Source organism: Aotus nancymaae, unplaced genomic scaffold (assembly GCF_030222135.1).
Source record: "Aotus nancymaae isolate 86718 unplaced genomic scaffold, 86718_ANA_hifiasm-v0.15.2.pri h1tg000089l, whole genome shotgun sequence".
In the NCBI taxonomy this organism is placed as follows: Eukaryota; Metazoa; Chordata; class Mammalia; order Primates; family Aotidae; genus Aotus; species Aotus nancymaae.
This window is the reverse complement of record NW_026988504.1, coordinates 18,912,637-18,935,660: the sequence shown is the minus strand read 5'-3', so window position 1 is coordinate 18,935,660 and position 23,024 is coordinate 18,912,637. Positions and strand designations below refer to the sequence as shown.

Sequence of the window (23,024 nt, the reverse complement as noted above, 5' to 3'; positions counted from 1 at the left end):
CGAGCGGCGCCTGCAGACAGCTCCCGGGGCCCGGCCTTGTCACTCTGGAGCCGGGAAGGACCGGGGGGTTGGGCCGGGAAAATCGAGCCGGAGGCCGCCGGGCTCCTGAGCCCCGGCCGAGGCTGCGCGGCCGCGGGATGGGCAGGCTCGGATGTTCTGGCAAACTGCCGGGTCCCCATCTTCAGAAGAGGGGAGGCCCTTTCCCCAGCTTCCTCAGCGGGAGCCCGACCCAGAGCCACCCCACCACCCCCAGGCTGCACCTTGGCCCCTCCCCGGCCCGCGCCCCTGCCCGGGGCGGGCCAGGAATCTCGGCCCGCGCGGCGGGGGACTTTGGAGCCGAGGAGGAAGCCGCGGCGGGGCGGGAGCGGGGGGGCATCGGGTTTTATAACCCGCAGGGCGGCCGCGGCGCGGGAGAGGGGGCAGCGCTGAGCACTGCGCACCGCGCAATGGGGGCCGCCTCGGGCCACGGAGGGCCGGGGCCGCCGCTGCTGCCGTTGCCGTTGCTGCTGCTGCTGCTGCCGCCGCCGCCCGCCCTGGCGCTGGACCCCGAGCTGCAGCCCGGCAACTTTCCCGCCGACGAGGCCGGGGCGCAGCATTTTGCGCAGAGCTACAACTCGAGCGCCGAGCAGGTGCTGTTCCAGAGAATAGCCGCCAGCTGGGCGCACGACACCAACATCACCTCGGAGAACGCGCGGCGCCAGGTGGGCGCCTGGGCCCGGGCGGGGGCGGGGCGGGGCCGCGGCGGCCAATCACAGCGCGCGACCAGCTTGCGGGGCGGGCAGGCGGGCTCCCCGGGTCCGAACCCCACACCGACCCCCCACCCCCGCTCCAACCGTCAGCCACGGGGCTGGAGCTCCGGGCTACGAGCACGGCCTGCGCCCCACCATGCACGAGTTGGATGGATGAGGCGGGCTCCTCCGAGACCCGGATCCTAGGACGCCGCGCCCGGGGACCGGGCAGGGGCCACAGAACCTTAGCCGATGGTGCTGGGCTTGGCTCTGGGGCCCCGAGCTCACGGGCCGCTGCCTGGTCACCTCTGGACGCTGTCGCTGTCACCGCCCTGCACTGTCCATTCACCTTCCACTCGCCCAGCCTCTTTTCTGGTCCCAGTTTCTGCTCCACCGTTCCCATGAGGCAGATTCCCCCTAGAAGTAGGAAACGCGGCTTCCGCAAACTCACGTCTTCCGCAGGGATCTCCGCAGGGGTCTCCCCAGGGCCCGGGCTCTGGAAGCCCTTGGCCTTCCTCCCCTCCCCCAGCACCGTGGCCTCCCCTCTATGGCGTGCACCTAAGCGAGGTCCTCCCTACACCCTCCCTGCCCTCCTGGTGCCCACAGGAGGAAGCAGCCCTGCTCAGCCAGGAGTTTGCAGAGGCCTGGGGCCAGAAGGCCAAGGAGCTGTATGAACCGATCTGGCAGAACTTCACGGACCCGGAGTTGCGCAAGATCATCGGAGCTGTGCGCACCCTGGGTCCTGCCAACCTGCCCCTAGCTAAGCGGCAGCAGGTGGGCTGAGGGCCAAGGTAGAGCTGGGAGCAGCCTCCCAGTGCCCCATCGTAGGGGTCGGAGGAGAGCAGCCCAGTAGGGAGGGAGGGACCCTGGCATCCACATGGGCCCTGGCTGAAGGGAAAGCCCAGATAAGCACAGAATGGCTTCCCGAAGCATTGATTTTTCTTGGAGACGGGGTGGGGAGCTACTTTCTATTAAAGGAAGCATTCTGGAATAGGAAGCCAATTCAAGTAAGCTTCTCCCTAGGCTGCTTGATGAGCTTCCTTGAAAGGGTTGAGAAGGGCTGAGTGAGGTAGCTCACGCCTATAATCACAGCCCTTTGGGAGGCTGAGGTGGGTGCATCGCTTGAGCCCAGGAGTTTGAGACTCAGCTTTCCCAACATGGCAAAATCCTGTCTCTAAAAAACAGTACAAAAAACTTAGCTGGGCTTGGTGGTACATGCACTTACAGTCCCAGCTACCGTGGAGGCTGAGGGGGAGGGATCACCTGAGCTGAGAAGGTCAAGGCTGCAGTGAGCGATTATTGCACCACTGCACCCCAGCCTGGGCAGCAGAGTTCCCCCTACCCCTGCAGAAAAAAAAAAAAAAAGAGAGAGAGGAAAAAAAGAGGTTGAGAAAGACAGAACTCACCAAAGCCAGAGAATGGGAGGGATTTGCCCTCACTGCAGGGCAGCACCAAGCTGGGACTTGACCTTGACCCTGACTTTCAAGACTCCTGTCTCCCACTCCACAGGCTGCCTCCACTGGCAGGGGACTCGGGTGTTAGTGATCAGAAGTGCCCTGGTGCCACTGAGTGGCCTTGTCCAAGCCACATCCCCTCTGTGGGCTCCTTCTAGCAGCGAGGGAAGGGGAGGGAAGGGCAGATGTCCTGGGGGCCGACCGGTCACCGGAACATTACTCCCCTCTGACTCCCCAGTACAACACCTTGCTAAGCAACATGAGCAGGATCTACTCCACCGCTAAGGTCTGCTTCCCCAACAAGACTGCCACCTGCTGGTCCCTGGACCCAGGTACCGCCCTGCAGCTCCCCAGCACCCCCGCATTGCCCTACTGCACTCGGGACCGTGCAGTTGTGTAGGGTCTGTGGAGAGAGCAGATAAACCCAAAGGTGTTGCCCTTCCTCCAACTGGAGCAGGACAGTGCAGATGCCCCCATGCCCTGCTTCTCTTGGCAAATGTACTTATCGAACCTCCAGCTGGAAGGTTGGAAGCCAGGCCTGCACCCATGCCGCCACCTCTGTGTGTGCCTCAGCCTCTCCCATCACCCCTAGGCCTTCCTCCTGGCTGCATGGTTTGCCCTTTGGTGGGTCCTCTCACGTTACCCAAGAGCCCTCAGGCCAGGGACCCTTCCTGGCTTCCCCTTAAGCCCCACTCTAGCCCCATTTATACACAGCTTTGAGGAAGACACTCCAACCAATAGGCCACCAAGCCTCTGTCTGAGTTTTGGCCTTTGGGTGTCAACCACCTTAGATGGTCATGTCTACAGTGGCGGGGGCCCTGCCTGGGTGTTTCTGTAGCTCCCGGCCCCCTCCCACTCGGCTTGTAGGCGGCCCTGGAAGCTGGTGGGGGCAGTGAGGACTGGTGCAGCCTCTGGGTAGGCAGTTGCAGATTTTGAATGGAGGCCTCCTCACCGACCCTGCCTGCCTGTGTCTCAGAACTCACCAACATCCTGGCTTCCTCGAGAAGCTACGCCATGCTCCTGTTTGCCTGGGAGGGCTGGCACAACGCTGCAGGAATCCCACTGAAACCACTGTACGAGGACTTCACTGCCCTCAGCAATGAAGCCTACAAGGAGGATGGTGAGCAGGCCCCTCCCTGTCCAGGAACCATGCCAGGTGCCCTCTCAGCTGTCTCCCCGGAGCCCCAGCCCAAGGGCAGGCAGAGCAGCTGGGACGATGATTCCAGACGGCCCTGAGTTTCCCAGCAAGTGGAGATGGGACCGTCCTGCACCCAGTGTGCTTGGGCCATGCTGCCGGCCTGCCCCACATGGCCTTCCTGTGGTCGCTTCTGACTCTAGTGCTCCTGTTTGCCTCTGGGACCCTCCAGGATCTGTTTAGCTGGCTGCAGCTAGTTAGAAATTGTAGAGTGGCAGCCCCCAAGCCAATTTTCCAGCTAGCTGCAGATCCATGGGCCTCAAGCCAGTGGAAGAGCCGACTGAGCTGAGAGGCTGAGGTCTGAGCCTTTGGGTTCAGCTGCATACCCGCTCCATGTCCCCAGGCTTCTCAGACACTGGGGCCTACTGGCGCTCCTGGTACAACTCCCCCACCTTCGAGGACGATCTGGAGCAGCTCTACCAACAGCTGGAACCCCTCTACCTGAACCTCCATGCCTTCGTCCGCCGCGCACTGCATCGCCGATACGGGGACAGATACATCAACCTCAGGGGACCCATCCCTGCTCATCTGCTGGGTAAGAACCTGGCCTTACCTCCACATGAGTCCCAGGGAAGTGTTGGTCCCGGGTTGGGGTGGGGAGATGTCCAGGGTAAGGGAAGTCGGGTCGCGACCATCACATCTCATGTGTGGGGCATCATACTGTTCGCTTTGCACGCAGCAGACCATTCACCATCCCACTTTATAGATGGGGACCCTGAGGCTTAGGGTCATGAGGGACCCAGTGGTCAGAGAGCTAGGGATCAATCCAAAGGCTCTGGCCCCAGGTCCAGAGGAGGAGCCATCAACCTAGTTCATGCCTAAAGAAACGAGCCACGTGGCCCTGCCTCAGAGTTGAGTGGCCAGGACCTGGCACAGCCAGAAAGGATGGTGGCAGCATCTGGCAGCCCCAGGACATGTGGCCCTCAGAGGAGTGTGGATAGGACTGATGTGTGAGATTCCTAGCTGTAAGCCACTCCTGTAGCCCTTGAGGGCCCCAGGGTCCAGATGCTGGCCCCAGGCTGCTGCTCAGCGAGGCATGGAAAAGCAGGCACAGCCAGCAGGAAGCCAAGCTGTCCCCCTCCTCATCTAGGAGACATGTGGGCCCAGAGCTGGGACAACATCTACGACATGGTGGTGCCTTTCCCGGACAAGCCCAACCTTGATGTCACTAGTACTATGCTGCAGCAGGTAAGCTCTGGGCTCAGGCCTGGGGTGGCAGGAGTGCGGGGAGCAAAAAGAGGGAGTCAGAGATGGGCACAGGGGCAGGAAGGGGTTGGGTACCGAGCAGCAGCCTGGTGTGTTTGTAGGAGCAGTGAGCTGGGGTGGGTACCCTTGGTGAGGTGCCAGCTCCTCCCTCCAGGCTCCACGGTGGCAGGATGAGAGAAGCAATGAACATTCACTCATCTGCTGTGGGCAGTAAGGGCCCTGCCTCGGGGAGTGGAGGCCACAGAGCAGAGAAGCTTTCATGCACAGGGAGCTGACCCGAGAGGGGGACCCCAGTCCTGTCCCCAGACCAGCCAGAGCAGGCTCCTCCTGACCTGTCTCCCCACCCCGCCTCCAGGGCTGGAATGCCACACACATGTTCCGAGTGGCAGAGGAGTTCTTCGTCTCCCTGGGGCTCTCCCCCATGCCTCCAGAGTTCTGGGCAGAGTCGATGCTGGAGAAGCCGGCCGACGGGCGGGAGGTGGTGTGCCATGCCTCAGCTTGGGATTTCTACAATCGGAAAGACTTCAGGTCTACACATGGGAAGAGCAGGGTTCTGGGTCCCTGGGAAAGGCAGGCAGCCCAGGCACGGGGAAGCTGGTTCCCAGGCTTGCCTCTACCCTGCCCCAGCACTGGCTGAGAGCTGGTCTATTCCAGGGCTAGGGGGCATAGGAGGCCCAGTAGTCCACCTTCCCTGGCAGCTTTGATAAATAGTCACCTCTGTACCTTGGAACGGAGGGAGAAAGCCAGAGTGCTGGTGAGCCAGGGCAGGGTAAAGAATTTGCTTGTTTCAGTTGGGCACAGAGGCTCACATCTGTAATCCCAGCACTTTGGAAGGCTGAGGCGGGTGGATCACCTGAGGTTAGGAGTTCGAGACCAGCCTAGCCAACATGGCAAAACCCCATCTCTCTACTAAAATATTTTAAAAAATTGCTGGGGGTGGTGGCGGGCACCTGTAATCCCAGCTACTCAGGAGGCTGAGGCAGGAGAATAGCTTGAACCCAGGAGGCAGAGGTTGCAGTGAGCTGAGGTCATGCCACTGCACTCCAGCCTGGGTGACAAAGCGAGACTCCGTTTCAAAAAAAAATTTTTTTGCTTGTTTCTACTTCGGCTTCATGCCCCAGGGTCTCTCAGGTGCCAATCTGCCCTGTGCGCTGGCCCTGCCCTGTCCTGCCCCTCCTTCACCCTCACCCTTGCCCTCTCTATGCACCAGGATCAAGCAGTGCACGCGGGTCACGATGGACCAGCTCTCCACTGTGCACCATGAGATGGGCCACGTGCAGTACTACCTACAGTACAAGGACCAGCCCGTCTCCCTGCGCGAGGGCGCCAACCCTGGCTTCCATGAGGCCATCGGGGATGTGCTGGCGCTCTCGGTCTCCACTCCTGCACATCTGTACAAAATCGGCCTACTGGATCATGTCACCAATGACACAGGTATGGGAGGGTGGAGAGACCCCCGCCCAGCCTCACCTACACCCCACCTACACCCCTGCAGCAGGACCTCACTTGCCCCACTCAGCTCTGCCCTTCTGCCTCCCAGCCCCGGGTCAGGCAGGGTTCAGGACCCACCCGGAGCCTCACAACGCACACTGAGCCTAGCTCAATACACCTGAGGGTCCTCTTCCAACCAGGGCCCAGGGTCTCGAGGGCCAGCCTTACCTTCTCTGCATCTTCCCAGCCTCGCTTCCTGCTGCCCCCCCAGCCCACCACTCCTAGGGGACCCCTTTCTCCCTCTGACCTCCTCTCCCCTCTCCTCTCATCTCCCAACAGAAAGTGACATCAATTACTTGCTAAAGATGGCACTGGAAAAAATTGCCTTCCTGCCCTTTGGCTACTTGGTGGACCAGTGGCGCTGGGGGGTCTTTAGTGGGCGTACCCCCCCTTCCCGCTACAACTTCGACTGGTGGTATCTTCGGTGAGAGGATGAGTAGAAAGCCTTCACCCAGATAGCCCTCCCCAGCCTCCTGACTCAGCCAGCTCTAGCCTCTCCTCTCTAATGATGTCCCCCTCCTGTGACCCACCGCCTTCTCCTTTCCTGCCTGAAACTCCCTCCTCCAGGAAGTCTTCCCCAGTTCCTCAGGATGGGGAAGAGTTGCTGGGTGGAAATGCCTTTTCTGCAAAAGCTAAATTCATCTGTGTGCAACCTCTAGGCCCTAAGACAATTTAACCATCCTTTTCCAGAACCAAATATCAGGGGATCTGTCCTCCTGTCACTCGAAATGAAACCCACTTTGATGCTGGAGCGAAGTTTCATGTCCCAAATGTGACACCATACATCAGGTACTAGCACCCCTACCCCACCCGCCACAGTACTGTCACACACCCAGTCCCCTTCTCCTCCTCCTCTGATCCTAGCTGCTTCATCCCCAGGGCTTGTCCCCATGCTCTTCCAGATCCAAAGGCCTGGAGTTAGAGTGGCCCTCTCTCCTGAGCCCGTCTTGGGTCTCCCTTCTCCCACAAGATAGCTTCTGGTCCAGCCTCTGCCCTGCAGGAAGCTGGATGGTACCTGGGCGAGGGACCCCCATTCCTGGCCTCCCACGATCTTCCCTAACTCCCACCTGTCCCTGCAGGTACTTTGTGAGTTTTGTCCTGCAGTTCCAGTTCCATCAAGCTCTGTGCCAGGAGGCAGGCTATCAGGGTGCACTGCACCAGTGTGACATCTACCAGTCCACCAAGGCAGGGGCCAAGCTCCGGTGTGTGACGGGAAGCGGGGGCAAGTGGGAGGCAGAGGGGAGCGGCTGGCAGAGGGTGTGGCAGGAGGCAGCTGGCTGCTCCGATGGGGTGGGGCGCCGATCACAGAGCTGGACTGATGTGGGTGCCTGTCTCCTCACTCTCTCATCAAGTATTTATTGAGTGTGCTTTCTGGCTGGCATAGGGCGAGACAAGTGCCCCTTGCCACCCTCACAGATCCCAAGTCCCAGGGTCTTATTGCCGTAGTTCCCACAGTCCAGTGGTGGGGGAGGGGGCGGAAGCGGCCAGGGGCATGTGGGCTGGGGGCCAGGAGCAGACTCCAGCCTGAGTCCCCTGTGCCCATGGTACCTGTTCTGCCCAACAGGAAGGTGCTGCAGGCTGGCTCCTCCAGGCCCTGGCAGGAAGTGCTGAAGGAGATGGTCGGCTCAGATGCCCTGGATGCCCAGCCACTGCTCGACTACTTCCAGCCAGTCACCCAGTGGCTGCAGGAGCAGAACCAGAAGAACGGCGAGGTCCTGGGCTGGCCAGAGTACCAGTGGCGCCCACCGTTGCCCGACAACTACCCAGAGGGCATTGGTAAAGCCCCGAGTGAGGGTGGTGCAGGGCTAAGGCAGGCCTTCAACTCTGGGCTTGGCCCAGGCCCCAGGTTCCTGGTCATCTCCCCCCAGCTGATCCCTGGCACCCTGTCCTGGAGGGCCAGACAGCCCGCCCCCAACCCCCAACTCATCAGCAGGGCCTAGAAGTGGGGACAGGCATGTCTTTCTCCCAGCATCCTAGAGAGGGTATGCTCAGACCTGAGGGTCCCCCACCCCCACCTCCAGGGCCAGACACAGGGCTCTATGAGGTCACACTGCGAGCTCCACTCTTATTGGCCCGGGGACAGTGGCTGCAGGGCTTTGCTCTCCTGTGGCCATGGGCCAAGGTTGGGCTACTGCAGGACTTCCCAGCCTCCTCTTCCTGTTGCTGTGCTACGGGAACCCCCTGCTGGTCCCCAGCCAGGCAGTAACCAGACAAGTGACGGTCACCCATGGGACAAGCAGCCAGGCAACAACCAGCAGCCAGACAACCACCCACCAGGCGACAGCCAGCCAGACATCAGCCCAGAACCCAAGTGGGACCGTGCAGGGCAGGGGCAGGACAGCAGGGGTGGGAGAGGTAGGGCCAGGTAGGGACAGGGGCAAGGTACAAGGGGGTGGGAGACGGTTAACAGCTTCGCGTGAGACCACAAACCTGGAGAGGGGAGGGAGAGGCTTGTCTGTTTCCCCCGACTCTGTCCCACAGACCTGGTGACCGATGAGGCTGAGGCCAGGAAGTTCGTGGAGGAATATGACCGAACATCCCAGGTGGTGTGGAACGAGTACGCCGAGGCCAACTGGAATTACAACACCAACATCACCACAGAGACCGGCAGCATTCTAGTGAGAGCCGCCTCCCCACCTCCAAACCTGCACATATGCGCAGACACACAGAGATGCTCTCCCGCTCACCACGCAGTGGGGCTGCCACCACGTTTTAAATTGAATGCCTAAAACAGTACTCAATTTCAGATTTTGGGGGACATTTACTCAATGCCTGAGCAATGCTCCTTTCCTTAAACATCAGTCTCTGGGAGGCCGAGGTGGGAGGATCACTTGAGGCCAGGAGTTGGAGACTAGCCTGGGCAACATAGCAAGATCCTGTCTCTATTGAAACAAACAAATAAAAATCAATCTCTAGTAACAGAATAATTTGTACATACATAAGTGGTGCTCAAGTCATTTTTTAAAAGACTGAATCCCCCATTTGTCTCCTCTACAAAAGGGGGCTACGCTTCCTCTCTCCCCTCCTCCCTTGCCCGTTTGGCCGAGCACAGATTATGTCACGGTGAGCCACACAGCTACTGTTCCTTGGCGCTTCAATCTGTTGCCTCATCTTTTTCTCAACAGCCTTGCAAAATAGTCGGTGATCTTATTCCCATTGTACAGATGGGAGTTGTTATTAACTCTGAGGTTCAGAGAGGCCACAGAGCTAATCGCAAGCTGGCTCCTCCCTAAGAGCCTTTAAGACACGTGGGGGGCTTCTCTTCTCTGCCCCTGCCTGGATATGTGTGGCTTGACCGAGGGCATCTGGGGAGGGTGAGTACTGCATCCAGGACGTCAGCAGTACAGCTTGCAGAGGGTCTTAGAGGCAAAGGCTGCAACTTCATTCCACTGCCCCCTCGCCACCACCTCCAGCCCTCAGCTCCCCCATGGGGCCTCCTGCTCAGAGGCTGCTCCAGAGCTCCTGGGCCCCATGACACCATCCCCCTGTGCCCTCAGCTGCAGAAGAACATGCAGATAGCCAACTATACGCTGCAGTACGGCACCCAGGCCAGGAGGTTTGATGTGAGCCACTTTCAGAACACCACTATCAAGCGGATCCTCAAGAAGGTTCAGGACCTAGAACGGGCAGCGCTGCCTGCCCAGGAGCTGGAGGAGGTGTGTGGCTTGCAAGGAATGGGGAGAGGGGAATCCTGGGGCCGTGAGCCCAGCACAGGGTCTGGCCTGGCCTTCACGCTGCTTGATACACTCGATGAATCAAGTCATGGCTTATGCCATGCGACGTGCACCTCAGAATTGCCGAGAAGGCAGCGCTTCCCAGCTCTACCCGCCACCGCCCCCCGCCCCCACCGCCGCCGCCACCAGCCCATGGGATCTGGGGGCAGTGCAGGCCGCAGAGAGACAGAGTGTAGAGGAGTACAGCTCACTGCCTCTCTCCTTCCTCCTGCAGTACAACAAGATCCTGTTGGACATGGAAACCACCTACAGCGTGGCCACTGTGTGCCACACGAATGGCAGCTGCCTGCAGCTCGAGCCAGGTGAGAGCTCACGTGTGGGAATGAGAGGTGAGGGTTGGGGCAGGCAGGGGCCCGGGGGTGCTGGGGCGAGAGCGAAGAGTTGGGCTCCCCTCGCTCGTGGGGTCAGCATGCCCAGGAAATGCCCTTCTTTGTTTTCCATGAGGGGGGCTTCTCTGCCCACTGAGAGCCAGAACCTACTTCATACCACGCCCCATCTGCTGCCCTCCCTCAGAGCTGCCCTCTGCGTAAGGGTCTCTGCTCTCTCCTGTCCTCACTGCATGCCGCCCCTCAGAGCAATGGGATCTCAAAGTTGTATTTCATGGGCTTGGACTCCAAATGGGGGAAACTCAGGGACTCTAGCTCCCCCTGGCCTCCTTTTGTGATCCTGCTCTTCACTTCCTCACCTTCTCTGGCTTACCTGGACCCCTCTCCCAGTGACTGATAAGGAAACTGAGTCACACAGCCCCTGAAAACGCCAGACTAGAATCTGACCCTCTGATTCTTCTCACTTCCCTCCCCCACCCCACCACTTCCTGCTGTCCTCTCTGCTCTCTCCACTGGCTGGTCCTTACCGCAGCCGCTTTGAAAGAGCTCATCCCTGACACGGACCTGCACACAGATCCCTCCCAGCTCCCTCTCAGCCCACCCTCTCCAGGGCTGGAGAACTTGAGGCATAAACATTCTTCCATAAGTAATCTCCACCCAGAAATGAATCTTTCCTGCCCCGGCCCAGCTCCCACATTAGAACAATGACATATATATTGGTGTTACTGTAGTGAAGAGAATATGATAGGCTGATCTGCAATGGTTTCTGCCAGGAGCTTAGCAAATGCCTCTGCCCCTCTTCCCCTACCCCTATCCTTCCTCGATTTCCAGTTGGGATTGCTATGCACTGGGCAGAACCCTCACTGTCTCCCCTGAAACCCCACACAGTGGCTCTCTTTAGAACCAGTCTTTGTACTCTCCCTCAACAGCAGCAGGGTAAGGCTGGTTCTTGCGTGCTCTGTGACCCTACCAGTTTGCTCACCTCTTGGGGCATTTTGTAATGTGTTTTCTCTGTTTTGTAAAATCTTTTGATTGTACTGAAATGGTTTCTGCAGTTGCCTTTGGAAATAAATGGTCATTAATTTGTTTACTTAGCAAAAAAAAAAAAAGAACAATGACATATAGAAGGGGAAATGGAAAATAAACAGGAGAAACAGTTTTCCCAGGACGGGGTTTGGCCTACAAGTTGTGGATGTGGGTATGCACATGCCAAGTGCGAGGGAGCCTGGCAGGGCATGGTGGCTCACACCTGTAATCCCAGCACTTTGGGAGGCCAAGGCAAGTGGATCACTTGAGACCAGGAGTTTGAGACCAGCCTGGCCAATATGGTGAAACCCCATCTCTACTAAAAATACAAAAGTTAGCTGGGCATGGTGGCAGATGCCTGTAGTCCCAGCTACTTGGGAGGCTGAGGCACAAGAATCGCTTGAGCTCAGCCTGGGCAATATGGCAAGACCCCATCTCTAAAATACAATGGAATTTTTTAGATATTTTAGACCCCATCTCTAAAATACAAACAAAATACAAAACATTAGTTGGGTGTGGTGGTGCACGCCTGTACTCCCAGCTACTAGAGAGGCTGAGATGGAAGGATCGCTTGAGCCTGCAGTAAGCCATGATGGCACCACTGCACTCCAGCCTGGGCAACAGAGTAAGACTCTGTCTCCAAAAAAAAAAAGAAAGAAAGAAAGAAAGGAGAGAGGCTCCAGCATGGCCCTCAGAGGGCTGCTGAGGCTCTGCAGTTGTCTGCAGCCTGTGGCCCCAGGCGGGGGACCATAAGCCGCCTCCGGAGAGCCACTCCCATCCTTTTTCCCACTTCTCTAGACCTGCTGCCTATGCAGTCAATTTTATGTGGTCTCGCCAATTTCATTCCAGCTCTGAAATTCTCTGAGCTCCCCTTACAAGCAGATGGGAGGTGAGCTAGGGGCTGGAGCTCAAGCCATTCAACCCCCTATCAGATCTGACGAATGTGATGGCCACATCCCGGAAATACGAAGAACTGTTATGGGCGTGGAAGGGCTGGCGAGACAAGACGGGGAGAACCATCCTCCAGTTTTACCCGAAATACGTGGAATTCATCAACAAGGCAGCCCGGCTCAACGGTGAGACCCTCCTGCCAACACCACTGGTGCTCCGGTCCCCTCAGGTTCCTCAGAGAGGTCCTCTGAGACCCCAATAGGGAAAGGTAGGTCCCAGGAGGAGGCAGGTGATGAGGAGGTGGGAGAGCCTGGCTGTGTCCCCTCTGTAGGCTATGTAGATGCAGGGGACTCCTGGAGGTCTATGTACGAGACGCCATCCCTGGAGCAAGACCTGGAGCGGCTCTTCCAGGAGCTGCAGCCGCTCTACCTGAACCTGCACGCCTATGTGCGCCGGGCCCTGCACCGCCACTACGGGGCCCAGCACATCAACCTGGAGGGCCCCATCCCTGCTCACCTGCTGGGTAAGGGCACACATCGGGCCTGGAGGAGGGTAAAGACGAATACCGTGTGGGTGAGGGTGGGGACAGGACTGACTAGAGGGTAGGGAGCAGGCTGGGGAGTGAGAGACTCCAGCCCTGGTGGAAGGTTGCCCAGGCTGGAGAGGGGTGGGCACTGGGGATGGGAGCCCCCTGCTTGCATCTGATGCCACATTCACTGCAGACCCATGTTGGGCAAGTCACCATGGATATGGGGGAGAAGTTAATATCTTGTTGGGGAGACCACAGCACCCAGCACTCACAGTGTGCGATCCTGGGGGGCGAGGAAGGGGCTGCGAGAGGAGCTGGGGAGGCTTGCCAAGAGGTGGCCTGTGAGCATGGCCTCGGAAGATGACAGGGTTTCATGGGTGGGAAGTGGGGGATGGGAAGACAGGCTCAGCGTTCGGGGCAAGGGAACTGGAACAAAGAAGAACCTGAGGATGTAAATCCAGTCCAACCCCGGACCCTGTTTTGCCACGGGCTGCAATCTCAGACACCCCGAATGTGTGAAGTAGGTGGTGGAGGACAGTAAGGGACAGCAGGGACCGAAGCAAAGCAGAGGCTACTGGTTCTCTGTCCCTATTGGGATGTTAGGAATACTTTCCTGGAGCAGAGAGACCAGACAGGGCGTCAGACCATTTAGAAACCATAAGAGAGGCCCCAGAGGGCGATCTGGCTGTGGGTCTAGCCCCCACACAGTCTGCGAGTCCCGCCCTCTTCAGCCTCTCTCTGGTGAGACCAAGAACACCTGGTGATGTCACAGTGGAGGTCAGTTCACCAATTGGGAAACGCAGGCCCCAGGAAGAAAAGCAACGTGCCCAGGGTGGCCTGGGAGCTGCGGCAGAGCTGGCCCTGACAATTGGGAAAAGGGGAAAGGGAACCCAGCACCAGTGCTGTCTCTCTCTCTCGTTCTCTCTCTGGCTCCCTCTCTCCCTCTCCTCTCTCACGTCCCCTCCATCACTCATCACTCTAACCCTCTCTCACTGGTTTGCACTTTAGACTTCACCTCGTGTCAGCTCAAGCTTCACTTCCCTTGGCCAGGAAACAGCCTTGAATCCAAATCTGTTTCCGAGCCTTCCACTCATCCTGACCTTCTTCCTTTTCCTCTGTCCTGGAGAATTATGCTCTTTTCTTAACCCTAGACTCAGAGGCATCAGCCTCTCCTGAAGGAGACGGCTGGTTCCTGCCAGAGTTACTGAGCTACAGACAACTCCGACCTCAGGTGGTGCGGAGGGGACAGGCAGGGTGGCTGGTGAAGAGAATGGCCTGCCAGCCTTTCAATCCCAGCCCTGTCACTTAGGAGCTGCAGAGCCCTGGGTGAGGGGGTCACTTAACTCTCCAGCCTCAGTTTCCTTTACTAGCCAAAGGGAATCGTGACAATACCTGGGTGCAGACAGGATTGAAAGTGAATCTACACAATGCTCCTGGCGGAGAGCCAATAAGGGGTGGCCACGGGGTGTAGGCGTTCTGGGGACCTGTAATGCCCTCACGTGTCAGCGGTTGCTAGTCACACTGGTCTCCACTGCTCATGGACAGTGAAGACCACCTGGATGCCCTGGTAACCAGCAAGGCCCCCACCTAGAGCCAGGGCAGTAATGACCTACTGGGCTGGATGTGCACACTGAAGATGATGTATGTCAGGTACCTCGAAACTTGCAAACAATAGGTGCTCAAGAAATGCCACTATGGGCTGGGGGCGGTGGCTCACACCTATAATCCTAACACTTTGGGAGGCCAAGGCAGGTGGATCACCTGAGGTCAGGAGTTTGAGACCAGCCTGGCCAACATAGTCAAATCCCGTCCCTACTAAAAATACAAAAATTAGCCAGGCATGGTAACAGGTGCCTGTAATCCCGGCTACTCAGGAGGCTGAGGCAGGAGAATTGCTTGAACCCAGGGGCGGAGTTTGCAGTGAGCCGAGATTGTGCCAGTGCACTCCAGCCTGGCAGATAAGAGCAAGATTGAGTGTTAAAAAAAAAAAGAAAAGAAAAGAAATGCCACTATGATTAGCAGGACTGGGATCTGGAGCACTCTTCCTGCAGGAGGGCACTGAGCCTGAGAAGTAACATTTGTCCCTCCTCTCTCTGCCATCGCCCTCCCCCGCCTCCAGGGAACATGTGGGCACAGACCTGGTCCAACATCTATGACTTGGTGGTGCCCTTCCCTTCAGCCACCTTGATGGACACCACGGAGGCCATGCTAAAGCAGGTCCGCACCAGCCCAGGGGAGGGGAGGCCCTGCAGGGGTGGGAGGGGCCCTCTGATTCAGGAGTTCCTTCCAGTTTGGCCCTGCCCCCGCGGCCCCCACCGCCGCACACAGTCTGCCTCCAGAACCCCCAGTTTGGACAGAACTCCCTCTTCTTGCAGGGCTGGACGCCCAGGAGGATGTTTAAGGAGGCTGATGATTTCTTCACCTCCCTGGGGCTGCTGCCCGTGCCTCCAGAGTTCTGGAACAAGTCGATGCTGGAAAAGCCAACCGACGGGCGGGAGGTGGTCTGCCACGCCTCGGCCTGGGACTTCTACAACGGCAAGGACTTCCGGTACATCCAGCTGGGGCCAAGGCCTCCTTCCTGAGCCCCATGGGCAAGGGAAGTGAGCCAAACAAAGGCTCCACTCCTGTCTCCCAGCTGGAGCCTGCAGGGTGGGACGGGGACAGGGCCAGAGTTTGGGACTGAGGGTCTAGAGAGGCGTTGGCTTCTGGCAAGAAAACCCCATCCACCTGCTGGGGGCTTCTGGAGTGTGCAACAGCTCTGTCAGCCTGGCCACTGGGAAGTGCTCAAGGTCCCAGTCCTGGGTTTGAGCACAGTGGGCTGCCCAGCCTCCCTCCTTATGAGCAGCCCCTGCAGAGAGCTGGCCTCTCCCTGGGAGCACGTGCTGTGACACACAGAGGCACACAAGCATGTCAGGGGCTCTGCACAGATCCACTCTTGCCCCTGACAGAGGCTCAGAAGCTGCCTTCCTTGGAGGATGGTGTCTTAGTTACCTATTACTATGTAACCAAGAACCCCAGAGCTTAGCCATACAAAACAATTAGTTGGCCAGGTGCAGTGGCTCACGCCTGTAATCCCAACATTTTGGGAGGCCAAGGTGGGTGGATCATGACGTCAGGAGTTTGAGATCAGCCTGGCCAATGTGGTGAAACCCCATCTCTACTAAAAATACAAAAATTAGCTGGGTGTGGTGGTGCACGCCTGTAGTCCCAGCTGCTCAGGAGGCTGAGGCAGGAGAATCGCTTGAACCCGGGAGGCAAAAGTTGCAGTGAGCCAAGATTGCGCCACTGCACTCCAGCCTGGGCAACAGAGCAAGACTCTGTCTCAAAAAAAAAAAAAAAACAGTTGATTATGCTCATGGTTTTATGGGCCAGGGATTCAGGCAGCACACAGTGGAAATTGCCTTTCTCTACAGGCCCCCTCCACTGGGGACAGTGCTCACAGCTGGGATGCCTCAATTTGGGGCCATCTGTCCAGAGCCTCAGTTGTGGCTAGCGCCTGAGGTCCTCAGTTTTTCCCATGAGGCGGATGCTGGGGCACATGTTCCCACTGGCCTCTTGGTTCAGACATCAGGTGCCTGGAGTGGGATGGCTGGAACAGCTGGAGGTGGGTCAGGCGTCTCTCCAGGCTAGCTTGGGCACCCAGCATGGCATGTGAGGTGGGCAGATTTATTACCTGGCAGCCAGCATCCCCCACGGTGACCACCGACGCAGCCAGGTCTCAAGGCTAAGTCCAAAACTGGCCCAGAGTCACTTCCGCCATGTTTCTTTTGCTACAGCAGGTTACAGGTTCACCCAGATTCAAGAGAAGGGGGAAACGTCCCTCCCTCTGGAGAGAAGTGGCAAAATCACACAGCTGAAGTGTCTCTTACAAGGAGAGCAGACATGGGGAGCCTGGAATCACACCCAGTGGGCCCTTCCAGGCATGAGGACTGCAGCCACAGGGCTGAGAGGAGACAGAATCTGGGGGATGAGAGCCCTTGTGGAGTCTTCCCTTTTGTGGGGAGTCCAAGGAGAAGCTGAACACACCCCAGCCTCATTGTGGCCAGGATGCTGACAGCTCTCCCCACTCCCCTGATGAGAATGACAGAAAAACAGGATTCACCTGAGCCAAAAGGCTTCCGATTAGATCCAAGAGAGAATTCCCTGCAGTTTGAATTGGCTTGCAAAACAAGGAAGGGCCGGGCGTGGCGGCTCGTACCTGTAATCCCAGCACATGGGGAAGCCGAGGCGAGAGGACTGCTTGAACTCAAGAGTTTGAGACCAGCCTGGGCAACACAGCAAGCCCCCCATTACATAAAAAATTAAATAAATAAGTGAGAAGATGGGAGGATTGATGAGAGACAGTTGAACCTTGTAGTTTGGGCAGCTCTGCAGCTGCCATTCATCCTGGCCGTAAGAATTCTCAGGGTGAATAGCTTTGTTGCTGTTGAGCCACGTGAGATGCAGAATCGCCCAGACACAGTTGTTTCCTTCAGGGAGGAAGCCACTGGCCACGTGTTCTAGAAAGTACACAGTGTCCCAGTGCCTCTAGAGCAAGCACTTCGTATAGTCAGAAAGCAACAGGTGGTGGGGGCTGGAGTCATTCGGGAAAGCAGGAGGCAGAGTGGCCTGAATGACCTGACTGTAGGGGCTTCTGCCCCTGGATTGCCTCTTTCTCAGGCTCGCTCAGTGCTTCCCCTCCACCCCCCCACCCAGTGCTGTGTCCCTGCCTGCTGCAGTGCTGGGGTCTGCCCTGGGTATAGCAAGGCCTGCTGTTCCTTTCCCCAGGGCTTCTCACTGTCCTCTCCCAACGCCCTCTCCCCCACTCCGCTGTTCCCAGGATCAAGCAGTGCACCACTGTGAACTTGGAGGACCTGGTGGTGGCCCACCACGAAATGGGCCACATCCAGTATTTCATGCAGTACAAAGACTTGCCCGTGGCCTTGAGGGATGGTGCCAACCCCGGCTTCCATGAGGCCATTGGGGACGTGCTAGCCCTCTCAGTATCTACACCCAAGCACCTGCACAGTCTCAACCTGCTGAGCAGCGAGGGCGACAGCTTTGGTGAGAGAGGGGCAGGAGGCCCTGGTGGGCTGAGGGGCAAGAAGGGGCGGTGATCTTGGGAGGTGGGAAAGGGGCACTTAGTGGCCCATGAGCAGAGGCTTAGGACAGAGCAATGGGGAGGAAGGGAGCCACCCAGACCATCCCAGGAGGCAGGTCACAGGGCAGGGAAAAGTACAGCAGCCCCTCCCCTCCCCCATCACAGGCACACCAGGGCCGAGCCGCTAGGACCTGGCAGAGGCCATGCACAGGTCTGACGGCTGGGCTCCCTTTCCTTGCAGAGCACAACATCAACTTTCTGATGAAGATGGCACTGGAAAAGATCGCCTTCATTCCCTTCAGCTATCTCGTGGATCAGTGGCGCTGGAGGGTATTTGATGGAAGCATCACCAAGGAGAACTACAACCAGGAGTGGTGGAGCCTCAGGTTCTGGAACACTCCTATGGGATGTGGGCCGGGGGATCTCTGCAGGTGTCTGCGTGCACCTGAGTGTCTCGATGGGCCAGGGTAGGGAAGTGTGTGTGTGTGTGTGTGTGTGTGTATGATTGTGTCTGTGCATATGACGTGTGTCTGTGTGAGTGATGAGGGAAATGGGGTGATTGTGCACAGAGGCACAGCATGCAGGAGAATGGGGTGCCCAGTGTAGCCCCAATTGCAGGGACCCTCCTTCAAGTCAAAAATGCCACCCCTAGCCCGGTTCCCCCCAAACTCACCTTCCAACATATATTCCCACTTGACAGACTGAAGTACCAGGGCCTCTGCCCCCCGGTGCCCAGGACTCAAGGTGACTTTGATCCAGGGGCCAAGTTCCACATTCCTTCTAGCGTGCCTTACATCAGGTAACAGGGGAAAGGCAAGAGGGTACGCCATGAGGGGCAATGCCCACAGCTTTGTGTTTAAACTGCGGCTGCTGCCCAGTCCACAAGCTCTGCCAGTTAGGACAGACCCGGGCAAGCCAGCTGCAAGTGCAGGTGCCTGGGCCACTCGCCCACTGCCAAGGCTGATGGTTGTTTTCTTGAATATTCTTTTCATGAGAGTATGGACCATCCAAATACTTGAACAGAGAAACTCAATCTACTAATTGGCTAATGGTTACCTGTTAACTTGGTTAAGTAGTTAACATTAACCATGATTCGTGGCTGGATCATGACCTCAGCACCGTGGTTTGGTTTTGCTTTTAAAACAAGGTTGCGATTCTTTTACTATTACTGAACATTGCCTGTGGTACAGTTTGAATTGTACCTGGAAGCCCTTCTAGACACTAAAATGCAGGGTTGGAGCGCCAGTTAAGTTGGGAAGTAGGGTTGCTGGGGCAAGTTACAGTCACAGGCTGGGGTCAGACAGAACTGGGTTCAAGCCCAGCCTCCATGACTTTGTTTCCTTGAGAAATTCCTCAATTTCTGTGAGCTTCCATTTCCTCACCTGTGAACCCCGTTTCACAGGATGCGCAATGGCTAACTTCTTAGCGTTCCATCTCATACACAGCCTGCTCAGGAATGGGTGGCCAGGACCTCACTAATAGTCACTCTCTAGGGGAACGTGTCCACATGCTAGGTCTGCAGGTCACGTGGCCACAGATGAGGGTGCCCAGCGCAGCCCCTCTCTTTCTGTGTCCCCCAGGAGAGCACTTGCTGAGGGCTGGCAGGGCTGGATGTGGGATCTGGGGCCTCTCTGCAGGCTCGCAAGGCTGGATGTGGGATCTGGGGCCTCTCTGCAGGCTGGCAGGGCTGGATGTGGGATCTGGGGCCTCTCTGCAGGCCGGCAAGGCTGGATGTGGGATCTGGGGCCTCTCTGCAGGCCGGCAAGGCTGGATGTGGGATCTGGGGCCTCTCTGCAGGCCGGCAGGGCTGGATGTGGGATCTGGGGCCTCTCTGCAGGCTGGCAGGGCTGGATGTGGGATCTGGGGCCTCTCTGCAGGCTGGCAGGGCTGGATGTGGGATCTGGGGCCTCTCTGCAGGCTGGCAGGGCTGGATGTGGGATCTTGGGCCTCTCTGCAGGCTGGCAGGGCTGGATGTGGGATCTGGGGCCTCTCTGCAGGCTTGCAGGGCTGGATGTGGGATCTGGGGCCTCTCTGCAGGCTTGCAAGGCTGGATGTGGGATCTGGGGCCTCTCTGCAGGCTCGCAAGGCTGGATGTGGGATCTGGAGCCTCTCTGCAGGCTGGGGACTGGATGTGGAATCTGGGGCCTCTCTGTAGGCTGGGGGCTGGAGAAACCTCAGGCTGGAGTTCCAGGTGCCCCCAGGCTACAGATAGCCCAGGCCACCCAGGAGTCAAGGTACAGAAGGCAGTGAAGGCTACCCGCAAAGGGCTGTGGCTGCCTCTGGCCCTGGCCTCCTGTGGTCTCTGGAAGCCCAGCAAGGGCAGGACCCATGCCCACCTTGCCTCTTGGCACTGGCATGATGCCAGCACATCATCAAGTGCTAATAACTGATGGTGGGATGGATGAAGTCTGTCCCCCAGAGTCCAGGAAAAGGGCATCCCTATTGCACCTCAGACAGGCCTGACCTAGATGGTGCTCCAGAGACAACCCTTATGACAGGGCTCCCACCTGCCTGCTGGAGTGGTCCCTGGGATCCCCAGTCAGCTCTAGCTATCACCTGGGAGCCAGCTGGTATGGTGGCATGCTTCCCAGCTTCATGCAGACAATTCTCCAAACAGGGGCGGGCAAAGGAGACTTGGCTGCTCTAGAAAAACATTCCGTATTCTGACCAGCAGCCTCCGCAAAACACTTTTAGGAAAGACCAGGGGAGTTGGTGGTACATGGCTTGTACCCAGCATTCAAGACTTTAAGCCAGGGAGACTCCTCCAGCCTTGACTGGCAGATGTCTACCAGGGAACTCCTGATGCTTTGGATAATATTATGTAGGACTGGCTTCCCTGCCCAGACCACCCCACCAGACCCGCACGGACCATTTGGCCACACCTTGCCTCTACTTGCATGTACCCAGGGATGAAAACCTCACTGCCTCCAAAGTCGCCTGCCAGATCTCTGAAGGGCCCTGACCTGACCCCATGGAGCAGGCCTTCCTGCGATGTGGAGGCAGCCCTGTGGGTGGGAGGCATGTACACAGGCACAGTAGGAAGGGGCTCAGACAATGCTAAAGCCAGGAGGGGCTCGCCGTGACGGCAGTGGGCAGGGTCGGGGGTCTCGGCTCTGCTGTGCCCATGTGACTCGACACACATCACAGGTGCTGTGCAGAAAGGCCTGGGGCCCAGTGGCACAAGCCCCTCAACCAACTCCACCCCGGGCCACGGCCGCCCTCTGCTCCAGGTACTTCGTCAGCTTCATCATCCAGTTCCAGTTCCACGAAGCCCTGTGCCAGGTGGCTGGCTACACAGGCCCCCTGCACAAGTGTGACATCTACCAGTCTAAGGAGGCCGGGCAGCGCCTGGCGTGAGTGTCCTCAGCCCTCCTTTTCCATGCTCTGGCCTGCTCCTCCGGGCCTGAGGGGTCCGTCCACTGGGGCTCCTCTGGGAACACTTGCCGTTTTGGCTCTTGAGCTGGGAACTCCCACCTGCAGCTGGGCCGGGCCTGGAGAGTGGGTGTTAGGCTGGGGCAGGAGGGGCCGTGTCCTTCTGACTCAGCCTCCCTGCCTCGTGCCTCCCCAGGGCCGCCATGAAGCTGGGCTTCAGTCAGCCATGGCCAGAAGCCATGCAGCTGATCACGGGCCAGCCCAACATGAGCGCCTCGGCCATGCTGAGCTACTTCAAGCCGCTGCTGGACTGGCTCCGTGCAGAGAATGAGCTGCACGGGGAGAAGCTGGGCTGGCCGCAGTACAACTGGACACCCAACTCCGGTACCGCCACCCGCCCCACCTCCAGCCCCAGGCCCGCACCCCCTCCCCAGGCCCGGCGGCCACGTGGCTGACCTCGGAGCCCTGGCCCTGCCACGTGGCCTTGCCCTGCCCATGCTGTCTCCTTGCTTTCGATCAGCTCGCTCAGAAGAGCCCCTCCCAGACAGCGGCCGCGTCAGCTTCCTGGGCCTGGACCTGGAGCCGCAGCAGGCCCGCGTGGGCCAGTGGCTGCTGCTCTTCCTGGGCATCGCCCTGCTGGTGGCCACCCTGGGCCTCAGCCAGCAGCTCTTCAGCATCCGCCATCACAGCCTCCGCCAGCCCCACCACGGGCCCCAGTTCGGCTCTGAGGTAGAGCTGAGACACTCCTGAGGTGACCCGGCTGGGTGTGCCCTGCCCAAGGGCCTCCCACCAGAGACTGGGATGGGAACATGGGCGGGGGGCTAAGGATGCTCCCCAGCCTGCCCTGCTCCTCCCGCCCTGTCCCTGTCCCCCTCCTTTCCTCATCCTCTAGACCACCAGCTGCCCCAGCCCTTGCCTCCTTCTCCTGGCCATGGAGCCCCACCTCTCCAAGTCTCTCTGTGAATACAGTTAAAGGTCCTGCCCTCCCCATCTGAGTCTGTGTCCCTCACAGGGAAGCCAGGGACAGGGACAGGGACAGGCTGCTCTCCTGCCCCCTGGCATTCAAGCATGTCCCTTTATTGGGTTTCTTCCTCCATCCTCCTCCAAGAGCCGGGGAGAATCCCCAGAGCTCTGCCCAGCCCCTCCTGGCCCCAGCACCTGTCTTCCCAACAGCCCAGGCAGCCGGCCACTGTCCTGCTACCCCAGGCAGCTCCTGTCGGGCCCAGGTACTGACCCAGGAGGACTCTGGGAAGCCGACACCCTGAGCTGCTGGCCTCACATTTCCACCGGCAGTGGAGCCTTTCCCTGCCCCACAAATGGCCAGGTCCCCCCAGGGGAAGGCTCCTGCCGTCGTTGACTGCCCTCGGGGAGAGTACCCTGGAGGGCCTGCTTCGTGGAGGGTGCCGACTGGAGGGCGCAGACTGGCCTAGTGCTTCCCTCAGCTCCTGCCTGTATCAGCTCCATGTACCCCTGCTCCCGAGGACAGGCTTGGCTCTCAGACAACCACTCCAACACGCTGGGGCAGAGGGGCCTCCCACACCAGAGTGTTGCCGTGGCTGCCCCTGCACGGGGATGAGCTGCCAGTGGCCACCCTGCTGGTGTCCCAGCACACAACTCCCCACGCCCCACATCGGAGGGAGTGTCATTTTGAGGGACATTTTTATGAGTTTTATGTACATGTTTATGTAGAAATTTGGAAAATGCAAAAACTGTAATAAAAAATAAAAGCCCTTTATGTCGACATCAAGAAGTAAGCCCTGCTGACATTTTGTACAACTTGCCAGACCTTTTGTTCTCAGCACATGTGTATTTTAAATGGACTCACACTGTATTTACAGTGATACACCCTTTTACCATTTCATACAACTATATCTGTCTTTTCCATATTTAAATGCCAGACTTCGAACCGGGCAAATGAAGTCAGTCCATTTGCTGGGGCCAGGAGCTTCCTGGCCACCCTGGCCCCTCCATCGAACTCTCCACCCTGAGTCT

The 23,024-nt window shown here is 58.4% G+C and overlaps 2 protein-coding genes across 3 annotated transcripts in view; one reads left to right on the top strand and one right to left on the bottom strand.

The window, feature by feature from the left end:
• Positions 1 to 1,224, bottom strand: part of LOC105711375 (transmembrane ascorbate-dependent reductase CYB561) — a 42,854-nt gene extending 41,630 nt beyond the window's left edge. The window contains exon 1 of the mRNA XM_064369653.1: positions 1,180 to 1,224. The gene's annotated coding sequence lies outside the window, so the exon portion shown is untranslated. The remainder of the gene's footprint in view (positions 1 to 1,179) is intronic.
• LOC105711378 (angiotensin-converting enzyme) lies at positions 435 to 22,782 on the top strand. Of its 2 annotated transcripts, XM_012444128.2 has the most exons (25): positions 435 to 701; positions 1,335 to 1,502; positions 2,421 to 2,514; positions 3,159 to 3,302; positions 3,721 to 3,912; positions 4,468 to 4,565; positions 4,939 to 5,111; positions 5,794 to 6,017; positions 6,354 to 6,498; positions 6,765 to 6,863; positions 7,154 to 7,276; positions 7,639 to 7,850; positions 8,556 to 8,692; positions 9,572 to 9,730; positions 10,023 to 10,110; positions 12,093 to 12,236; positions 12,383 to 12,574; positions 14,700 to 14,797; positions 14,956 to 15,128; positions 17,400 to 17,623; positions 17,902 to 18,046; positions 18,361 to 18,459; positions 20,891 to 21,013; positions 21,229 to 21,416; positions 21,553 to 22,782. In XM_012444128.2, the coding sequence occupies exons 1-25, from the start codon at positions 447 to 449 to the stop codon at positions 21,780 to 21,782; spliced, it is 3,927 nt and encodes a 1,308-aa protein (XP_012299551.2). In that variant the 5' UTR covers positions 435 to 446; the 3' UTR covers positions 21,783 to 22,782. The 2 variants fall into 2 exon arrangements, with proteins under 2 accessions (XP_012299551.2, XP_012299552.2); XM_012444129.3 differs by lacking the exons at positions 435 to 701; positions 1,335 to 1,502; positions 2,421 to 2,514; ... (7 more) ...; positions 7,154 to 7,276; positions 7,639 to 7,850 and adding an exon at positions 7,870 to 8,385.
• Positions 22,783 to 23,024: the final 242 nt, after the last annotated feature.